At 54.7% G+C, this 20,958-nt stretch overlaps 4 protein-coding genes across 8 annotated transcripts; 1 reads left to right on the top strand and 3 right to left on the bottom strand.

Moving 5' to 3' along the window:
- Positions 1–43: 43 nt before the first annotated feature.
- Haghl (hydroxyacylglutathione hydrolase like) lies at positions 44–3,391 on the bottom strand. Of its 4 annotated transcripts, XM_026780526.1 has the most exons (9): positions 2,705–3,388; positions 2,266–2,471; positions 1,916–1,980; positions 1,716–1,833; positions 1,521–1,629; positions 1,337–1,440; positions 875–976; positions 606–685; positions 44–281 (listed from the first exon to the last, which is right to left on the bottom strand). In XM_026780526.1, the coding sequence occupies exons 2-9, from the start codon at positions 2,368–2,370 to the stop codon at positions 113–115; spliced, it is 852 nt and encodes a 283-aa protein (XP_026636327.1). In that variant the 5' UTR covers positions 2,371–2,471; positions 2,705–3,388; the 3' UTR covers positions 44–112. The 4 variants fall into 4 exon arrangements, with proteins under 4 accessions (XP_026636327.1, XP_026636328.1, XP_026636329.1 ...); XM_026780527.1 differs by having other exon boundaries at positions 875–973; positions 2,266–3,389; XM_026780528.1 differs by lacking the exon at positions 875–976 and having other exon boundaries at positions 2,266–3,390.
- Positions 3,223–6,861, top strand: Ccdc78 (coiled-coil domain containing 78). Its single transcript, XM_026780591.1, has 14 exons — positions 3,223–3,265; positions 3,393–3,466; positions 3,679–3,795; positions 3,878–3,964; positions 4,194–4,328; positions 4,542–4,699; positions 4,789–4,867; positions 4,952–5,077; positions 5,340–5,515; positions 5,634–5,715; positions 5,872–5,951; positions 6,412–6,478; positions 6,549–6,649; positions 6,738–6,861. Exons 1-14 carry the CDS (start codon positions 3,223–3,225, stop codon positions 6,847–6,849), a joined length of 1,437 nt encoding a protein of 478 aa, XP_026636392.1. The 3' UTR covers positions 6,850–6,861.
- An 85-nt stretch (positions 6,862–6,946) lies between these two features.
- On the bottom strand, positions 6,947–10,392 carry Fam173a (family with sequence similarity 173 member A). Of its 2 annotated transcripts, XM_005349083.3 has the most exons (5): positions 8,453–10,390; positions 8,000–8,104; positions 7,777–7,917; positions 7,366–7,416; positions 6,947–7,216 (listed from the first exon to the last, which is right to left on the bottom strand). In XM_005349083.3, the coding sequence occupies exons 1-5, from the start codon at positions 8,612–8,614 to the stop codon at positions 6,986–6,988; spliced, it is 690 nt and encodes a 229-aa protein (XP_005349140.1). In that variant the 5' UTR covers positions 8,615–10,390; the 3' UTR covers positions 6,947–6,985. The 2 variants fall into 2 exon arrangements, with proteins under 2 accessions (XP_005349140.1, XP_005349141.1); XM_005349084.3 differs by lacking the exon at positions 7,366–7,416 and having other exon boundaries at positions 8,453–10,392.
- A 1-nt stretch (position 10,393) lies between these two features.
- On the bottom strand, positions 10,394–13,542 carry Metrn (meteorin, glial cell differentiation regulator). The gene is made up of 4 exons (XM_005349082.2): positions 13,211–13,542; positions 12,610–13,010; positions 11,731–11,790; positions 10,394–11,648 (listed from the first exon to the last, which is right to left on the bottom strand). The coding sequence occupies exons 1-4, from the start codon at positions 13,306–13,308 to the stop codon at positions 11,332–11,334; spliced, it is 876 nt and encodes a 291-aa protein (XP_005349139.1). The 5' UTR covers positions 13,309–13,542; the 3' UTR covers positions 10,394–11,331.
- Between the last annotated feature and the right edge of the window lie 7,416 nt (positions 13,543–20,958).

Genomic DNA, 20,958 nt, shown 5'->3' with positions numbered 1-20,958 from the left:
GGTTCTTCAGAGCAAGGTGGCAGGGCCTCAGAGGAATGCTCTGGAGGCCAGGGTTCCAGTCAGCCTGAGGTCAGGGGAAGGGGTATGGAGACAAGCAGGCTCCACCCAGGGCTCATTTTTCCTGGGGTGTACTCAGAAGTCCCCACTGCAAGGCCAGGAGTGCCCGAACCTGGGGCTGTGGTGGCTCCAAAGCGAGCTGGAAGCGTGCTCGCTCCCTGCAGAGCACCTCCAGGACCTGGGCTGGTGCCACCTGGCCTGTGAACTCACGAACTGGATCCTCTCTGCAGGGAAGAGTATGCTGGGGAATTGTGGTGCTGGCCAGCTGCCCATAGGGGTGGGGCCCAGCAGGGCAGTGGATGGAAGGAAGAGGGCCCTTAACAAATGCCCTTCCCTGGTGCCAGGGACATTCAGCTCAATAAATAGTCCCCAGATACTACTAACTACCCAAATGACTGCCAAAGAGGCCCCAAGGATGCCAGGCTAGTCCTGAGACTACTCCATGGGGAGACTCCAGCTGGCAGTGTGCATAGCCTCTTGAGGCTGCCCCACCCACTGGTATGGCTCAGGCCCCACCACAGAAAAGCCCAGGGCACAGCCATACTTACGTCACCCTCAGGAAAGGGTTGTACAAGAGCTCCTCGCCCAGTGTCGAAGGCACGGTAGGTATGTCATCATCGTCCCTCTTCTGCAAAGAGCACAGGCCCCTGGTCACCGCTGGGCCGACAGCCGAGCAGCCACAGGGAGACTAGGATGGGTGACAGGTCTCCAGCCAGCTGGAGCCAGCAGAGGTGTCATTCTGACTCTCCACGACTTCCCCCAAACTTCAGGAAGACTACCGCCCCCACCCCTGTTTTGGAGCCAGAAATGGATGCACCTGGGCCCAGGACAGCTTGGCTCGCACATGGTTGTTGCAGGGCTCCACCTTCTGCGCAAACTCAAGATTGCTCAGCGTATGCTCATGACCACAGAACACCTTCTGTAAGAAGAGGGAGCTCAAGCCGGGTGATGGTGGCGCACGCCTTTAATCCCAGCACTCGGGAGGCAGAGGCAGGCGGATCTCTGTGAGTTGGAGACCAGCCTGGTCTACAGAGCTAGTTCCAGGACAGGCTCCAAAGCCACAGAGAAACCTTGTCTCGAAAAACCAAAAAAAAAAAAAAAAAAAAAAAAGAGGGAGCTCAGTGAACATAGATAGCTCCAAACCGAGGGAGGGGCAGGCACGTACCCCTAACCTAGCATCCATATCAACTTTACCAAAGCAGGACAGGCATAGACGCATAGGTTGTACCAGGGAAAACTCCAGTACCAAGCATGTGAACCCCACAGAGGGCTCTCTCACCGTCTGGGGTGGTAGGGTGCCTAGGGTCTTGGTCAAGCTCTGGTACATCTGCTGGGCAGTGTCCTCCAGATGCCAGCCACAGCCTGCCACTGACAAAGCATCCCCTAGGGAGGAAAGAGGGTTAGAAGGGGTAGGGAGGGCACAGCGGAATTGCGTAAGTGGGTGAGTCCAGGCTGCAAGGTACCAGAGAAGAGGGCTGGTGGGTCCGGGCATTCATCCTCCCACAGGAAGTAGCACATGTGGCCAGAGGTGTGGCCTGGCGTCAAGAGGCATCTCACGTGGATGGCCCCAAACTGCGATGATGAGGCATTGGACCTGTGAAGACTGGTAGGCAGGCCCAGGTCAGGACCCTCCCCACCCCCTCTGGGTGCATACTTACCTGAAGCTCCTCCCCATGTGCCAGCCTGCGGGTTAGTGCACAGATGCGCTCATCTGCTCCCATGACCGCCAGTCCTGGCTGCAGGTGCACCAGCTCTGCATTTCCACGTGTGTGGTCCCTGAGAAAGTGCAGGGGCCTGGTCAAGTCGGGGTGCTAGGGAAGGAACATGCCTTAGGCCTGCGCACATACCCTCTACTCACCAGTGATGATGGGTGGTCAGCACCGTGGTCAGAGACACCCCCTCGCGGCCTGCAATCTCCAGCAGCTGGAAAGGATGGAGGTGTAGTGCCGTGGGCCACCCACCCCATACTGGGACACTAGTTTCAGGGCTTAGTTCTACAGGCAGGCCCAGGACTCAGAGCAGCAAGGGTTAGGGGAAATATCGGCAGACAATTACAAGAACTGGAGCACCAGGAACATCAAAGGTAGCTGTAACTTTAGGGGAGCCTAAAGATAATACATCAAATGACATAAAACTATAGGGTCCGGTCGGGTCTGTTCCAACCAGAGTGGCAGGAATCCCTTGATGGCATCCTTTGTCGGTCCTCACCCTCTTGGGCACAGCCACATCCACAGCCACTGCCTCCCGTGTGTGCTCCTCAATGATCAGGTACATGTAGTTGTCTTCAAGTACCGAGATGACTTTGACCTTCATGGTCGCAGACCTCAGCCAGTCCACACCTTCTCCAGAAGAGGCAACCCAGCCTAGTGAATCCCTTTTCCTGAGCTGTACGAGGTGGGTCAGACACACACACACTGGGGGTACAAAGAAAGAGTTGCTCCGCTGCCCAAGATCTTCTCAGAGGACTCACTTCAGATCCAAAACTCAGGGGCCGGCGCCCCCTGTACCAACTTCACCTTCCCGCAAAAGTTACACAGCAATGCGGCTTCTCTTAGCTCCGCCCCTGGTTCTGCCTTCCTTCACAGGCCCCTCCTCTCTCTGTTACAGTGAGACCCCAAGGTCTGAGTCGACCTCATTCCCTTCTCACCCACACATAAGCCGCCAGTCTAGCGTCCCTGACAGATCGTGGCCGCTGCCCACCACACTCCCCCTCTCTCCGGCCGCGACCCTGAGTGCTGCTGAGACCTGACAAACGACTGCAGGAATTGCGCATGCGCAAAAGAGAATGCAGGCACCGATAGAGCACAGTGTGGGATGGTGAGCGTGCTCCAACCCAGCATCAATAAAGGGCACCTCTTCCAACTTATCCTTCCTGGTGCCCAGGTTGAGCTAGTTCGTGCGGTCTACTGCCCCTGATTATGTCTGCTTCTCTCTGACAGACGGGTGTGTTCAGTTTGTTCACCTGCTGGTGTGAGTTCTGCTGACACAGGAAGCTAGTTAAGAGTCTGAGTTACAAATCCCTGCAGGAAGTCAGAACATCCTACATAAAGACAAATAGTGCCCACAACTGCAGTACAGGCTTGGCGTCGTCTTGCACTTCTGGATTCAACTGGCCTGAAATAAACTGGTTGCCTTTCTGTATTTCCCAGATGGCATGGGGCCGCCATGAAGGAGTGGAAGGTGCAAGGAGTTGAGCACTCCCCTCTTCGTGAGCACTGAACGGCCTTGCCCTTCCTTGTAGGCAGGATGGGTAGTCTCTAAGATCAACAGAGGCCTTGGCAACACTCACAGCAACAGCCGGGAAGCAGGCCACGATCAGACAGATCCCTAGCCAGGATTCCTCTCCATTATGGAGTATGTGGCAACCCCAGGCCCCAGGCCAGGTGCCCCACTTCAAGTCACAGAGAACGTGAGTCTTTCCAGGACACGGATGTTGCCTTGGGGTCCTTCCTTTCCTTCACAGACCAGAAGGGAAGAAGTCCCTGGATCTCGTGTCTGTTCCTGCCCAGGGAAGGAGCTGACCTTGTTCAAGAGGAACGTCATGCCTCTTTAAGAGTGGGGTCCACAGCCCAGGCTGGAGACCCACCTAAATGTGTGTGTGTGGGGGGGGTGCCTTCCCAGGTTGTTCCAGGAACTGAGGATTGGCTGCCAAGAGTTTCTGGACAGCCCACCTGGGCTACCGGCTTGGAGGGAGAGTATCAGACAGATCCAGAGCCGAGTGAGAAGCAGCGGTTGCAGGTAAATGTGGGGCTGTGGGGTTCTGTAGGAACAGGGAGCCCACAAAGCCACTGGCAGCATCCCTCACCCTGGTTACCCACAGATTTCCAAGGAGCTGATTGACCTTCAGATTGCAACCCATCGCCTTCGTGAGCAGCATGAAGCTGAAGTCTTCGAGCTGAAGAGGGAGGTGAGTAGCCAAGCAAGCTCTGTGTGTCAGCCTGGGTGCATCCAGGAACAGAGTGCGCATCCAGGAACAGAGTGTGCCCCCAGGACAAGCACCACTAAGGGGTTCAGGTGCCCGGGAATAAACATGCACTTTGTGGGCTTTTACCTGGCCCTGTGCATATGCTCCTGCATGAATACCAGCCTCCTGCAGTATTCCAGCAAATAGCCCTGCTCACCCTTGATGTCCACAGGTTCTTCGACTGGAAAGTCGGGTGCTAGAGCTAGAACTGCATGGAAATGGTGACTGCCGGGGACATGGAGTCCAACCAGCAGCCAGTCCGGGGCAACACAAGGTGCCACCACAAGAGGTCAGTGGAGAAGCCCAGGCCTGAATGTGTCACCTACAACAGAGTCCAGATCACCATGAGCACTTAGAGAGCTGGGCTGGGCACCTCCACAGGGGCAGTGAAACAAGTATCTGCTGCCCCCTCCCTCCCCTCCCCTCCCCTCGCTTCCCTTCTAACCATAAAAGTGCAGCTCAAGCAAGACAGACTCTCTGAGCCTGAGACCCTGAGCAATGTGAGTACACAGCCACCTAGCACGGGGGGGGGGGGGGTTGGTGGTGGAGGAGTGGGGGGTTCCAGAGTTTGCTGTCTCTCACACAGCCAGCTTTTGTTCACCAGCAGAAGCTGCAGGGAGAGTTGAACTTGGTCCTGGAGCATCACAGAGTCAGACAGCAGGCACTGGAGACACGAGTGTGAGTTTCACCTCGCCTAGAACAAGCAGTGCCCAGTGGCCTACAAGGTCACAAGGCCTGGCCTAGCTGTGCCTGTACTGTGTCCACAGGGCAGTCCTAGGCTGGCAGTTGCAGAGAGCCCAAGAGGAAGCCAGGGCAGCTGATCAGCGGCTGGCTGCCCAAGCAATGGTGAGGGTTTGCCCACCCTATGAACCTCGAGATCTAGCAGGAGGGTGTCCTACAAACAGAGCCAGAGCCCTTTGTATGTCCCAGGTGCTGTCAGCCTGTCAGGATCAGCTCCGGCAGGCTGAAGCTGAGAATGCTCAGCTGCAATTGCAGCTGAAGAAGTTGAATGAGGAGTATGCTGTCCGGCTGCAGCGCTATGCCAAAGAGACAGTGGTGAGCACTTTGTCAGGTTCTGTGGCAGTCGGAATGGCCTCTGAGTCTTGAGGAATGTGAGCCTGGCCTGGGCGTTCTGGGCAGGCAGTTATGGGGAACTTTGTGGTGCCAGGTCCCTGCACAGTCAGCTGGGGTAGGAGGTGAGGTTGAGTCCAGTCAAGTGCCAGCCTACCCAACTCAAGCCCAGCTCCTACAGTTTGACTGCCTAACCTAATCCAAAGCGAGCCCCAACCCTAGCTCCATCCTATCCAATCTCCTCCAGGAGACCACCAACAGTACAGGTCAGGCAGCCCTTCAGACGTTCCTGGAGGCCACTCTGCAGGACATTCGGGCCGCACACCGGAGCAGAGAACAACAGCTGGCCCAAGCGGCCCGGACCTACCGCAAGCGCCTGGCGGATCTGAGCCGGAGGCAGGAACTGCTACTATCCACCTGCAGGTGGGCTCCACCCTGTCCTAGGCACCCGGGGTGAGGTGGCCCCATAAGAGCTGCTCAGCATGCCACAGAAGCAGTCCTAGGCACACATAGATCCCAACAGGGCACGTGGTACTCCCAGGGCTACTTTTGCAACAGCCATCAACCTGGAGCCATCATCCATGCACTGGGCCACTGAACTCAGCCACCAAAGGGAGGAAGAGGTAAGGCTGGGGCCCAGGTGCCCTGTCCCTGCTGCCTGAAACTGCCTTGAAGTCCAGAACCCCTGCACTCACCCCAGGCCTCATCCCAAGCTCAGAGCCTTTGGAGCAGTTGGCTTTGTTCAGTCAATCAAAGGACCCCACCATGTGCTTTTACAGTATGGCCGATACAGGACACTGCTACTGTGCCCCGAGAAAGTACCTGGTGCAACTTCTAAGGAAGGAAGGTCACAGCCACTGTGAGTGCCCTCCTGTTGGTATATGGGAGGGAGGTCTAGGAGTCAGGCAGACAGAGCCAGAAGCTGCACATCCTTCACTGATTCTGCCAACCCTTGCTGCTGGCTGGGATTCTCCTATCCCTTGGACTCTGTTTGTATGGGGGACACTGGTAATCATAGGAAAATTGGATGGCTACTTTGTTAAGCATCTGATAGGTGAAACTTGGGTTTGGTGGAAGCGAAGTCTGATGACATGTCCAGCCCTGGATTTGGGCTTCTATACCAGCTCTATAATCTCTTGAGACATCATCTCCCAGGGACTGGGGGAGGCACCTAGTAGACTGGAGTCACTGAGCCGGCCAGAGCGTTCTGCTGGTACTGATGCTCCAGGGCCCCAGGTAGTGCTATAATGTCCTAACACCACACAGCACGTATTATGCCTACCTTGGAAACTGCTCCTCCTGCCCTCCTTCCTTCACAGGGCCCGCCATACTACATCCTGGTCCCAAATCCAGCAGAAGTTGCGGGACTTCTCCCAGGACACCCAGGTAGTAGGCAAGGAAGGATGGGGACCCCTCCCTACACCCTGCCCTGGCTCATGGCTCATTCCTCCACCAGGTAGAGCTAGAACGAGAGCGGGCACAGCTGATGGTCCGGGCCACCATGGCGGAACAGCAGCTTTCTGAGTTACAGGAGTATGTGGACCAGCACTTGGGCAGGTAAGCTGGTGTGACCCAGGGCCCTGGTCTAGGTGGAAGGGAAAGAACCCATGGCCACACACGTGATTGGTCTGATCATCCCAATCAGGTACAAGCAGGAAATCCAGAGACTGAGGAAGCTGGTGAAGACAGGAGATCCCCAGGGAGTAGAAGCTATGCCTTCCTCTAGGCCCCGACGCCCAAGGACTCAGAGTCACTAGCTAGCTAGTCTCCCAGAGGCAGCACAAATCAAACCTCTTCACAGCCAACATGGCATCTGCTGCAAACCCTATCCCATGGAGTGATAAATCAGGATTGAACCCACAGAGTCTTTATTGTATCCAGTCAACCAGCCTGTCAAACTAAAGTCCTAGGAAGGGAGGTAGAACTGGACTCTGGTGTGGCCTTGATGGGCACCCCACAAGAAGACACAGCTAGCCCAGCACCATGGACATCATAGGCCCAGACCCTGTCCACACCCTCACCCACCACAGCTACAGGCTGCCAGGTGGGAAGGGGGAAACGTCCAGATACCACACGGGCCCCTGCAGGTAGCTCTTTTTGCAGCTTATCCTCCAGCAGTGAAAGCTGTAAGAACAGGAGGGAGGGGGCACAAGAGCAGGTAAGAAAAAGCTGCCCCATCCATGTAGGCCCAGAACCTATTCCAGGCATCAGAACAGCCAAGAGCCAAGACTGTAGCCCTGACCTCCCAGCAGGACAGCAGACCCAAGACGTACCACACTGGGGGCCAGGAACACAGACACATTGTGACAGTCTCTGAGGCTCACCTGTGGGAAACAAAGATAGAAGCTGGAAGGCATGGGGTCACCGAGCTCTGGCCTCCAGCCCACCCAGGTATCAGTATGATAGCACTCAGAGCATGAAATCTGGGAGATAAAGGTATTGGAGCTAGGAATGTGACTCAATCGGTAGAGTGCTTGCCAAACATATACAAAGCCCCAGATAAACTAGGTCTGATGGTGCAGGCCTGTAATCCTAGCACTCAGGAGGTAGAGGCAGGAGTTCAATGTTATCCCTGGCTATACATAGTGAGTTTGAGATAAGCCTGGATTAGAGACTGTGTCTCAGAAAAAAAGAAAATAAAATTAAAAAAAAAAAAGAAAAGAAAATGAAGTTTGATAGGTTACCTTCCAGAGATCCTTCCGATGGTAGCAGACACTCCCAGAACAACCAGCCCTCCAGGCATGCAGCCGTGCAAGTCCCACAAGCCACGGGTTCAGCTCATAACCCACAGCTGGACGGAGACCACATTGGTGAGCCGCCAGCACCTATGAGAGCCAAGAGTGTGGGACCTGGATGTAAGGAAGGGGCCACCACGGAAGGGACAACGAACAGACACACAGGCCTTACGATCCTGCCATCACCAGAGCCTAGATCCACCATTTTTCCAGGGCGGCCTCGTAACAGCGACAGCACGTGCTCAACCTGTCGGGCACTAGCACCAATGTAGGGCACCTGAAAAAGGAATTCTGAGGCTACAGTCGCACAGACTGAAGCACCAGGTTGAAGACCTTTGCGTGCCTACTAGCTTTCCTTCCTTAGCTATTTGCCACACCCAGTGCTGCCCCACCCACCCTCCTGGCACACCACTGCCCATAACCCGTCAGTAATTCAATCCTAGCTTCATTTATATACCCTTGGTCATGACAACAGGCCCAGGCCCTGCAACATAATATTAGTTCCACCCCTCCGTGTATCTATATGGTCCCTCACCGTAAGTGGTCCCGCCCATATTTACAAGCCACCTACAGTAGCCTTAATCCCGCCCATTCATCTCGCACTAATTTTGGTCCCGCGTCGCACCTGAAGTTTTAGAGGCACGCGGCGGAAGCCCGGCTGCAGAAGCAGCGCCCACACGGTGTAGGCAACCAACCCGGAGCCTGTCGCCGCTTGCAATAGCTCCAGCAAACTCGGCCGCCTCTCTCGCACCGCAGTCAACGCCTCGGCCGGGTCGTCGTGATCCATGGTTGAGAGACATGCAATTCAGATCCGTTCCTCCCAAGTCCCCCCCCCGCCCAGCCAGGGGAGGCGGCTGCCCTCCCGGTTACCGCCGGCTTGAGCCGTAGTCTCTCTGCTCGGTGCCTAACCCAGTCGCGGTAACGATTGCTTTAAGTCTAAGTAGAAGCCAGTTTCAAACACCGGAAGTGGAGGGGGACCGTCCGTCCCGTCCGTCACTCATTCTTCCCCGCCCAACCGGGCGTGGCCCCTCCCGGTGGGTTCCGGGTGATGGTAATCGAGTCCCAATGACCCAGGCGATAGGCGAGCCGTAGAGAGTTTGCCCCTCGTCGGTCTACGGTCCAGGATCTACAGCTGCTAGCCTCTGGGTCTACCCTGCAGAAAACTATATGGAATCTCTGGTCTGGATCCCCGAGGCCACACTGTTCCTCCCGCGCAGCCCCGGGTTAAAACCAAGGCCACTGTAACTGGAAGTCATTCTCTTGTGGATTCTGCTGACCAAGGCTTTCTGAAAGCCTACCAAACACCCATAAACAACCCACTGAGGACATCCTTCCACTCACTCCGACAGTGACGACTATTAGGAGGAAATTAGAGGGTGTTCTGGGGTCGAAGGAGAGGGGCGGGTAGATACAGATGTAGGCTCTCTAGTGAGTGTGAAGGGAGGGGGCCGGATGTGAGAGGCTGGGTGCTGGCAGCTGGCCCAGCCTGGGGTGAAAGACAGCCCAGGAGCCCGGAAGATCTCCTTCCTTCAAAAATAAAGGGTTGAGTAACTCCTAGTAAAGCCCTGCATGGAAACAGATAGAGCCTTGAGTCAATCTGTCGGACCCCGACCACCCACATTAAAGCCAAATGGCCGTGTCAGTTCCTCCTTGATCTATGCAGTCCTGGCCTGATTCTCCTCAACTATCTCTAGTAGAGACTGTGATGACTTCCAAATTGAGCATGCCCAAGACCACCACCCTGTCCCCGAGGTGCAGTGTTTTCCTCCAAAACAATCTGGAGGACAGGTGTCCCAAGGCAGCAGGAGTATGCATAGTCTGTGGAGAGAGGCTCTGCTCTACCCAGCTCAGAATCTGGCCACTGGGAGAACTGGAGCATGGCCCTCCCCCTCCCACACACTGAATTCAAGACAGGATTGCTTGAGCACAGCTATTCTTGTCTACTGCTCCTGCCTAAAGCGCCCAGAAAAGCGCTGGCAACTCTACCTGACACTGGCACCCACACAGAGTCTCCCACCCCCCAGTCCTCTGGTCCACACAGGTTTTCCCAGGCTAGCTCCTGTGATTTTAGTCCACCTGCTCCCACACACCACTCCCCCGTCCCTGCTTCCACTTTGGGGGTCTTCATCACTTGATCCCTGGAGCAAACATGAGGCCACTGGCCCAGTCTTCCCCTACACCCGATGGAAAGGTGCTAGGGTAAGCCCTTAGCACTTCATGGAGTTTGGGGAAATGAGATCAAGTAGCAGGAAGCCAGTTCTGAGGCAGATGGTGGAATAAAATGGCATCACCTGCTTTCCAGGAGCAATCTCTTGCCCTCATCGCCCCTCCCACTCCATAAGTGGGCAGGCTAAGTACTGGTGGCACGCTCTCTGCCCACCCCCAGAATACACAGGTGTGATTTAAGCTATCTGCCTATAAGCATTCCAAGGTAGCCATTCCAGGGCCTATATAGGGTGTGTCACCACCAGGTAACTTCAACTGGCACAGTCTGGAGCAAGGAACCATATGTCTGGTCCCTGCCCATCCTTGCTCCTCTCCCAGCCTGTTTCCTACCAAAGAATGAACAGCCCACTGGGACTGATGATGGATGAAAGCCTTAAAAGGGAGGGCATGCAAGGACAGAAAGCCATTTCTGGACCCCCACTCCACTCCACTCAGCACTGGAGCTGAAGCAGTTTCTCAGAGCCATGAGAGAGAAGTGGCAGGAATGTGCTTGGTTGGAGCCTGAGAAACCTAGTGCACACCTCACTTAAGGGCTTTCAGGCCACAGGCTTTGTCTGTCCAGGGTCTCACTAGCCCTTTACAAAATAAAGAGGCCCAGGAGGAAGGCAGGGATGGCAACAATGGGGCCAGCGGCGGGAAGCAGCCCTTAGAGACCCCATTGTGCACTTATCCCGCCGGAAACGAACAAGCGGGATCCTGCAATGGAGACCCCACACCCTGCAGGCGCTTTGCCATGTCTGGATGCTCAGCACGTCGCAGGGGCCTCCGGACAGAGGGGCTCATTCTTCCCCAAGGGCGGGACCAGGCCAAGGATGACTGTATGGCTCACAACGACCATGGAAGGGAATGGCACACCGCCAGACTACAGCACTCCTCCCTAACGGACCTCGTGCAGAGCGGGAAGTGATGTCTGTCTGCTTGCCCCCCAGGCCACCTAAAAAACCCCAAGTTTTGAGATTTTCAGCACTTCTGCACTCAGCCCCAGGAGCACCCTAGATTAGAGGAAAACAGACTCATTGGTCAGCCGGGTCAACAGGGCAGGCAGGCGAAGAAGGGCTAGGAGGGCAACAGAGGGGAGAGCAAGTAAAGGGAGGCCAGAGCAGAGCTGGGTGTGTCACAGAAGACCAAGTCTACAGTGGCTGGTGTCATCCAGTTATTTAGTATTCTATCAACTCACTGCGGGTACCAGGATGCTGTCTGAGCCACACCCTTCCTACCACCCCTCCCCAGTAACCCATTCCCAGCAGAAGGTCTGGCGGGGACTTGCTCCCAGGTCTCTCAGTCCAGTGCCACCTCACATGGGTTGAGGTGGGCTGTAAGGGCAGCTGTATAGACACGGCTGAACTCTTGGAAGCGGGGAGCACAGCCCAGCCAGGCTTCACCAAATCGGCTCCAGCCCATGAAAAGGAAGGAGCCTGGGCCAGGACGCACACCGCAGCGCAACGGGGTACGAATGGAGGTCTGGCCCAGGCCCTCGGAGCCCTCTTCCTGGAACAGGGGCAGTGTCTGGCGGATGACACGGGTGGCCAACACAGTGATGACTGATTCTTGCAGCTCCATGTCATGGGTGACCCCATGGATGGTTCCATGTATCACTGTGAAGAGACACGGGGGCTAGTGGTGGGCATGTGGGGATGTGGGCCAGACTCTAAGCTCCCCCACAACAGGAATACTCACCGAAGTCACTGGTGCATGCAGCCAGAAGGAGCTCGGCATCATTGCAGGGCCTGCAGGCACCTAGCATGCAAGGCAGGTCATCAGCCAGGCCTGTGCTCTCTCAGCACAAGCCCACAGCTCCTCCCAGCAGGCAAAGGCTCCAGAACTGGGGATTAAACCCTTCTCCCAGGAACCTTACAGCCTGAAGACAGCAGGAGTCATGGTGCACCCTGCAGGCACATGCCTACTGGCGGACACCTCGGTGCCTCACGCACATTCTTGCACACCCATCTCGTAAACCCATACCAATGCCAAACAACATTCTATGACCTCTCAGAGCTGCCTCCCAAGCCCAGCTAGGGTGGCATGACAGTCTGGTGGACTCTGGTTCTGGGGTTCCCCAGCTAGGACAGAACAGTGAGAGAGCCATCCCCTGCAGGGTCAGGCTGCAAGATTCAGAAGAGCAAAGCACTGGGCCTGGTGCCCTGCAGGGAGGCAGGGCAGGCGTCTCCATGGTGACGAAGAGGCACACTGGACTTTTGTTGGCTGGGCTGGGGGAGGGGAGGAAGGTCACCACCAGGCCAGGGAGCTCTGGACAGCTCTGGCCATAGGCTTGATTTTACCCCAGTACACCCCTTCCCCCAACCCTCCAGACACCAGAGGCCCAAGGCTGGCCTCTCCAGCATTTGCTCCCTCTTGCTCTTTCCCTAAAATGAACCCTGGGGAGGAGGAAAAGGAGGAAGCACTCCCAATCCACCTCCCTATGACCTGGAAGCCACTCTCCAACAGAATGGTCTCTGTCAAGCTACGGATAGACCCTCCGTGCAGCGGGGTGTCAAGACCTGGTTAGAACGCCACTTCCAGACACCAAACTTCTCCTCAGTCAGTTTGGTCACTCACCATCTACACCAGGACCTTGGGCCTGGGGAGGCATTTCTGCACGCTGGTCCTCATGCAGCTCGAAACGAAAGGCAGCAACTCTGCGGCTGATGTCGCGGTGTGGTGTGGCCTGCAGGAAAAGGGCCCGGCGCTCGCGGGGACCCCATCGCATGCAGCGGCCGCCAGCCAGGTCTGGGCCCTCGGCCAGTAGCAACTCTAGGTTGCCGCCCATCCGTTCAGCGAAGACCTGGGCACCAGCGAAGGGCCGCGTTGGGCGCAGACAGACGATGCTGGGCCGCATGCCCGGATCGGGGCTGTCCAGGGTCAAGCGCAGCGCCCCGGCTGGGTACAGCCACTCGACAGCGCCCTTAGGACAATCCAGGGTCAGCTGCCCCACGCTGCCGGGCTCCTGGGTCAAGCCGCTGAGGACAGGACAGTGGTTCTCAGGCGGGTGGCCCTTGTTCCCCTAGGCGGCTCACCCCCTTTCCCGCAGCTACCAACACCTGCGTCCACTCTGTGGAACAGGACGTTGAGGTCTGTGCCACCTCAGTTCCCAGTGGGAGGGAGGCCCCCAATACAAGATGAAAAAACCATTCCCCACAATCCCTCCTGGGGACCGTACCTGCCCCTCCAGCTGCAGCGGTCCTCGGAGTAACCGGCACGAGCAGAGACGGCCAGGAGGCCGCAGCATAGCGCGCAGAGAAGCACGGCTACCGGCATGGTTCGGGGACGCGCCGGGACCTCGGGTGGCTGCCCCGGGAGGGTCGGGGCCGCAGCGCGAGTAACTCGCGGTGCGGCCACCAGGCCCGGCGCGTCCCCACAACCGGCGACCCCTCTGCGCAAACCCCTTTGAGCTCCCCGGACTAGAGGGGCGGGGCCTTTGCTCTCGAACCAATCGCCACAAGCCCCAGAACTTTCCGCCAATTGCAGTGCCCTCGTAGGGGCGGGGCGGACTGAAGGCGGGAGCGCGGTCCAGGGCTGGGATGGAGTACGTAGCGTTCCTCTCTCCCCTTTGGGCAATCCCCAGTACCCTGGAACCTTTGGCGAGTGGGTGGGAGTGGCTGTCGACTAGAATCTGGAAAGCTTCTCAATTCATTTGGCCTTCACTGGACGTCAGTAGGATTGTCCCTTCCTGAGAGAGCGAGTGGAGTCTGCAGCCAACACCTGAACACTGGTACCCTGCTGGTACTCCAGGGAAGAGGAATTAGAACCCCTGTGTCCCTACGTCCCATAATGGAAGGTGCAGAGGGTCCTGACTAGCCTAGGGCCTGCGTGATGGAACTAAGCCAAGCCTTGGATTTGGGGAAGAGGAAGAGCACCGGCTAGCTATGGAAGGAGCAGCGTGGGCTGGGTGGGCCTCCTTCTGCACTATACTTTTTCAGGCCCACCTGCACATTAAATAAATACCATGAAAAACTCTGTCACTGTGGAGACCTGCCTGGGGATTCACAGACTGGAATTATATGCCCTTGCCAAAGTCAAGAACAGCTGAAACAGAATCTCAAAGATAGCCGGGAGGCCTGGGGATAGGGCTAGGCTATACAGTGTTCATCACTCAGGCATGAAACCCTAGGTTTGATCTTCATAATAATGTTAAACTGATTGTAGTGGGTCGTGCCTCTAATCGCAGCACTCAGGATGTAGAGGGAGGAGAGCAGACGTTCAAGGTTATCCTTGTAGGTACGTAAGAGTGTTGTAGTCCTGTCTGGGCTACCTGGGACCCTCCTAGAAGGAAAAGAAAACAAACAAAAACAGACACAATCTGAACCTCCCCCCTCCCCCCACCACCACCAAAGAGAAGCGCTTCTTTGGAAGGGTAGAGGGGACTGAAATCAGAGGGAAGCCTTGGAAGTCCCTGAGGGTCTCTTTTCCAACTCCAGGACTCTACCTCTATATCCTCTGTCCTCCTGGTTCCTTTTGAAACCCTCCAGTTGGCCAGGACCTGGACTCAGGGACAGATGAGACCCAGTGGTCTCATTGTTGGGATCCGTTAGTCCTGCTGCCATCTTCTGGAAGGGCTTGGAAACACTAACTACCCCGTCCTTGACTCCAAGGCCCTCTCAGACCAGTAGGTGGCACAGCTGGCTTCTTGCTCTGGATAAAGGGGTCAAAAGAAGGTATAATAGTCAAAGGTGAAAGTGACCAGAGCCTTTTTTTTTTTTTTTTTTCCGAAACAGGGTTTCTCTGTAGCTTTTGGTTCCTGTCCTGGAACTAGCTCTTCTAGACCAGGCTGGTCTCAAACTCACAGAGATCTGCCTGCCTCTGCCTCCCGAGTGCTGGGATTAAAGGCATGCGCCACCACCGCCTGGCTTGACCAGAGCCTTCTTGATGTGTGTGTGTCCTGTAAGAAACACTAAAGAGCTGGGCGGTGACGGTGCACACCTTCAGCACTTGGGAGGCAGAGGTATCTCTGTGAGTTCAAGGCCAGTATGACCGACAGAGCAAGTTCCAGAACAGGCTCCAAAGCAAGAAAAAAACACTGTCTCAAAACAAACAATACTAAAATAAAATGGACTGGAGAGATGGCTCAGTAGTTAAAAACACATTACTTCAATTGCAGAAGACCTGAGTTGTGTTCCCAGCACCCATATGGAGAGGATCACAACAGCATGTAACTCCAGCTTCAGGGGATTAGATGACTCTTGTTTCCACAGGCGCGAACATTTGCATGCATGTGCATTATGGTCACACACACATACATACACCAAACTAAAAAATAAATCATAATAAAATATTTAAAAATATCACTCAGCCTGATGAAAGTATAGCAGATGCCAAGGCATTTACAGAAGGACACAGGACACCTGGTCAACCGTGGATGTCCAGGCCTAAGCACTTTGGTCATTCTTTGGCGGTCTCCTCAGACCAAGTCTCTGAGGCAGAGAGTAGTCTGCAGGCGCCCTCTAATGGTGACATGGGGCATGAGCAAGCCAGTTTCAGAGAGGTTCTCTCTTCCCATGAGTGTTAAGTTGACAACCAAGAGTAGCCATCATAGGGGTTGTCCAAGCTGGAAACCATCTTGAGAGCTTTTTCTTTTTTTTTTTTTTTTTTTTTTCGAGACAGGGTTTCTCTGTGGCTTTGGAGCCTGTCCTGGAACTAGCTCTGTAGACCAGGCTGGTCTCGAACTCACAGAGATCCGCCTGCCTCTGCCTCCTGAGTACTGGGATTAAAGGCGTGCGCCACCATCGCCCGGCTTGAGAGCTTTTTCATGTCCTGGCTTCCCCAGGGCCTTGTACTGCACCTCATGGGATGCAGTGGGTAGCAGCAGAGGACTCAGTTGTCACCGCTCAGGCTGCCCATCTCTGCCCATCTCCAGCCACAGCTGTCCCCATAACACAGGCATTTGCAGGTTGAGGACATTGATGGTATATCCACAGTGTGCTGAACCCTGAGCAGAGCAGAGGACAGGTAGCCCCAGCATCCAACAGGAGAGCTGATGTCAGACATGCAGTTGACTCAGTAAGTGGGCCATCATCTAAGGAGGCCATTTGGGAAAGAGATTCAAGTGAGGAGAATTGACAGGTTAGAGAGACTATGGCCCCAGGACCATGGGGCTTTAAACAAACACAACCACAAAATATAAATGGGAAAGATGGCATGTTCGGGCTGGAAAGATGACTCGGTAGTAGAAAGCACTGACTGCTCTCCCAGAAGTCCTGAGTTCAATTCCCAGCAACCACATGGTGGCTCACAGCCACCTGTAATGAGATCTGGTGCCATCTTCTGGCCTGCAGACATACATGCAGGCAAAACACTGTATACAAAATAAACAAATTTTAAAAAAAAATGGCAGGATCAGCTCCCAGTAGGCCTGCTACTGGGAGTGGATAAAATTAGGTTTCTTCCTGATCTTGTGAGAAAAACTAGAAAGGACGATAAGTCTCCCGCTTGCCCAAGGCTCCCCTCTTTACAGATCTCAAATTTCACTTGAAGCCATGTGGGGACTAGATGTAGCTGGCCAAAGACGCTTTCTTTGTTTCTAGCTAAACCTGTGGCATCAAGACCCTTATGGCTAGAATTGAGCACAGATGGGGCTGCCCGATGAATATGGAAGACAGTTCATTCCTACAACTGATGAGCAGGGGATATCGGGGACCCAGGAAAGAGCACCAGCGGCTCCTACTGTGAGCACTCCCTTTGGTTAAACCCAGCTGGACCTTGGCAGCTGCAGGGTGATTCGGTCATCATCCAGGACGTAATCATAGCTGCCAGGTCCCAAGCAGTCTCGAGTGCCCACCTATTCCCATGAGGTCTGACGGCATCCACCTTCAGCTTAGCACTTCAAGGGGGGCAGGCATTAATGTTTCTATCTCTGTGTTTTTTCATTTGCTGAGAAGACCACCCTGCAACACCTTGCATCTCCTGAAGAGCCCAAAATGCAGCTGCTGATTGATTTGAAGCTGAGCTAAAAATAGCCACTGGCTCCAGCCAGGGCCAGGGGAAAATATCCCATTGCTAGGAGACAACCGTTGCCGGGAGACCGCCATCACTAGGCGACGCGTGCTGCTGAGGTGACAGCTGAGCCCTGAGTCATCCTCAGCCTTGACAGGGGGCGGGCCAGGCCAGAGCAGAGGCCACCAGAGAACCTTGGTGCCCTCACCCTGTCATCTGGGCAGTCGGAGGACAGCTGTCCACCTGCTTCTCTCCAGTGCTCTCGAGTCTCTGACTCTGGGCAGGGACAGGGTGGAGGAAAAGGAGGCCCGGGGGTACAGGTGGGGAAAGGAAGAAGAATGAAAAGGGGCACAGGGTAAGTGAAGTAAGGAGAGGTGGGAAAAGAGGGTACAGAAGATCAGGGGCACAAAGTTCCTATCTAGCCCCAGGATGACTCACTTTGTCCTGAGGGGGTTGCTCACCACCGGTACTGTGCTAAAATATTCAAGGCATCCCTCCTTAGAACCCAGTCACATTTCCCAGAAGGCGTTCAGTGAAGAGAACAGCCTGAGGAGGATGTGACCCAGCCATGTGTCTCTGGAGCACGAGAGCCTCGTAAGGACATGCCTGAGGAACTCCTGTGATGAGACTTAGAGCAGGCGTAGAGCTGTCATTCTAGGCCCAGGGAGGGGTCCCCCTGGTGCTCCCTCAGCCCTCTGTCTCTGAGCCAAATGTGCCAGCAGTCCTGGACCCAGAGTCCCCCATCACTGTAGAGCTGGACCCCAGCAGTCTAGACAGGAGACAGTCCTCTGTACTCCGACATCCAGGTGAGGGTAATGATGGTGGGGTGGTTTTAGATGAGGGATGTCTCCAAAGAGGGGTGCTCCAAGCCAGAAGGGTTCCAGGTAGTGAGTGCTCCCACGAGAGTGCTGCAGGTGAGAGGTTCTCCAGTTAAATGTGTTTTGGTTTAAAGGTGTTCCCATCGAGGGTTCCAGATGAGGGGTCCTCCAGGTGAGGATGCTGCAGATGTGAACACTCCAGTTAATTACATTTCAATTAAAAGATGATCCAGTTGAGAGTGTTTCAAGTGAGGGGTCCTCCAGGTGCGGGTGTTTCACTTGAGGGGTGCTCCACTGAGAGACCCTCCATGTGTCCTTAGGAGCCAAGTTCATAGATACTCCCATATCAGTCCCTTAAGACTAACCCAGGAAGAGAGCATCCTGGTTGAACTGGTCCCACACGCCACCTCATATTCTTCAAAGAGCTGAAAAGTCACGGCCAGTTGGACTTTGTCTGATATGCTTCTCTCAGGACATAAGCTGTTCTCCAAAAGCGAGCAGGAGTCCTTGACAGAAGGTGCTTCAAAAGCCAGTTTCCCTCTCCTCCCTGACCACATGTGTATGTGTGCACCTCCCCTGTGCTCTGCTGGGTGCCCAGGGAACCCCACCTTGGCCCTCTAGGGGTTCTGTGAGCCACCAGCCCACTGTAACTGTACCATCAGAGAGTCAGTAGGCCCAGGCTGAGACGAGGAGGATTTTGGTGTTGTGGGCAGATGTAGAAATGGAAGTTCCTAGGAAGGACTGCCAAGTCTGAAAGTCAAATAAATTCATTCAGGGGCAGGTGACAAGAGGCTGCTCCAGATGAGGAGCCAGGTGAGAGAGGAGCTGCAGATGAGGGTTGTATACTCCTGGCTGGTACAGAGCCCGAGGAACCAGGGTCTTCCAGACTACAGTAGAGAGGACACAGCCTAGGAGAGATGGCCCCTTACTCATGCCAACTGACCCCTGGGAACCCTGGGGGAAACAGGATGGGGAGGGGGAGAGACCAGTAAGGAGGAAGCTGCTGATGCCATGAAGGAGAAAAACAGGTGCCTGACCTGGGGAGGATGGCAGAGGTAGAGGGAAACAGGTGGGTCCCTTGATGGGGGGCAGGAGAGGCCCCATCAGACCAGTATGCAGTAATCTCTTAAGTGTCCTCACTGGTGTTTTCTCAAAAACAGGGCCACTTTCTGGGACTCATTCCAGGGCCACTGTGTGCCTAGGCCTCCCTCATACCACTTCATGTGTTCGTCATAAAGCCCAAGCCAAGGCACAACACCTTCTGCCCAAGGTCCCCGCCTGCCACCCACTGGCTACCTGTCCAAGGACAATGACTAGATGAGTGGGAAGGACAGCCTCTGATGGCTCAGTGTCTACACTCATCTCTGTCCCACGTCAATGCGCCTTCTTTGATCCATATCCAGGCAAGATGGTGACACTCCAGTCCCAGCCGCACAGTTGCCTGCCCTGTCCCGGCTATGGCAAGCTGGACTCAAGGCCCCGCTAGAAGAACAGTGATTCACCATGTTAAAAACCAGCCAGGGCCTTGGAGAGAAGTCAGTTAATAAAGTGTTTGTCTTGTGAGCTCAAGGTCCTGAGTTTGATCCCTGGATCCAAATTTTAAAAATTTAAAAACAAAAAACTGGGGGACTAGAGAGATGGCTCAGTGTTAAGAGCACTGGCTGCTCTTCCAAAGGTCACAACCATCTGTAATGAGATCTGTCACCCTCTTCTGGCTTGCAGGCATACATGGAGGCAGAATGTTGTATACATAATAAATAAATCTTAAAAAAAAAACAAAAAATCTGAACTTTGTGACATGTGACTGACTGTATTCTCAGTACTGGAAAGGAAAACACAGGCTTATCCTTGGAGTTCAGTGACCAGCCAGCCTAGCTTACTTGGTCAGCTCCAAGCCAGTGACCTTTCACACACACACACACACACACACACACAGAGAGAGAGAGAGAGAGAGAGAGAGAGAGAGAGAGAGAGAGAGAGAGAGAGAGAGAGGAGGTGATGATGGGCTAGGGGAAAGTACCTGCTGATAATCCCAGCACTGAAGGGCAGACAGGGATCCTGAAGACCTGCACGTCAGTCCGTCTAACATAAATGGTGAGCCTCAAGTTCAGTGAGAGATTCTCTTTCAAAAAAAAAAAAAAAGGTAAAAGCTGGGCGGTGGCAGCTCACACTTTAATCCCAGCACTCAGGAGGCAGAGGCAGGCGGATCTCTGTGAGTTCGAGGCCAGCCTGGTCTACAGAATAAGTTCCAAGACAGCCAGGGCTACACAGAGAAACCCTGTCTCAAACAAAACAAAACAAAACAAAAAGTAAAAGAGTGGTAGAGAAGGGTTCTAATATCAACTTCTCACTTCCATGCATGTGTGTGTGTGTCACACACACACACACACACACACAGATATACACCTGAGGTTGTTCTCTGATCTCTGTAGGCACCTGCACACACATGATTATATACAACATATAAATGCGCGCGCGCGCGCACGCGCGCGCACACACACACACACACACACACACACACACACACACACACACAGACCAGCCGGGATCCAGTTTACTTCCCTTCCTCACAGTTCCATGAGGCCATGTTTCCCAATACCAGTTGGTCTCATTTGAGAACACTTCACCCTGTAGCTCCTCCTTTCAAGCCGCTACTCTGCTGTCCCCACATCTGTTATCCCTGCTCCCAAGAGACCCCAGATTAGGATCCCATTAGCCTGCTGGGAGGCCGGCTATCCAGCCAGCAACCCTTACAGGGTCTTCCTTATGAACCACCTGCCTGGGGCCACTCGACCTCCACTTCTTTCCGGAGGGAACCTGCGGAACTCGAGGCCTTAGGATCTTTGCACACCCCTTCTTGAACCGTTTCTGTCTCCTGTCTCTCACCCCCCCCCTCCCCGGGGAGGAGGGCGTCTCAGATCCTTTGTGGCATTCTTAGAAGTAACCCCTCCCCACTATCTCTACACTGTCCATGTGTTTTCATTGACACTCGTTTTAGTCATTTGCTTGCAAGTTTCTCCAGGTGCGTGACTATGTCACCACCAAGGGAGATTCTTCAGCAGCAGGAAGAGAAAGGAAATGAGATCCTAGAGGCTTGCCCTGCGCCATGCAGAAGGTGTGTGTGTGTTTGGAGGGGGTGCAACCGTGCTGGTGTCTCCAC

The sequence above is a fragment of the Microtus ochrogaster genome, chromosome 7 (genome assembly GCF_000317375.1).
Source record: "Microtus ochrogaster isolate Prairie Vole_2 chromosome 7, MicOch1.0, whole genome shotgun sequence".
NCBI lineage: Eukaryota > Metazoa > Chordata > Mammalia > Rodentia > Cricetidae > Microtus > Microtus ochrogaster.
The sequence above is the reverse complement of the archived record's forward strand: the minus strand, read 5'-3'. Positions and strand labels throughout refer to the sequence as shown.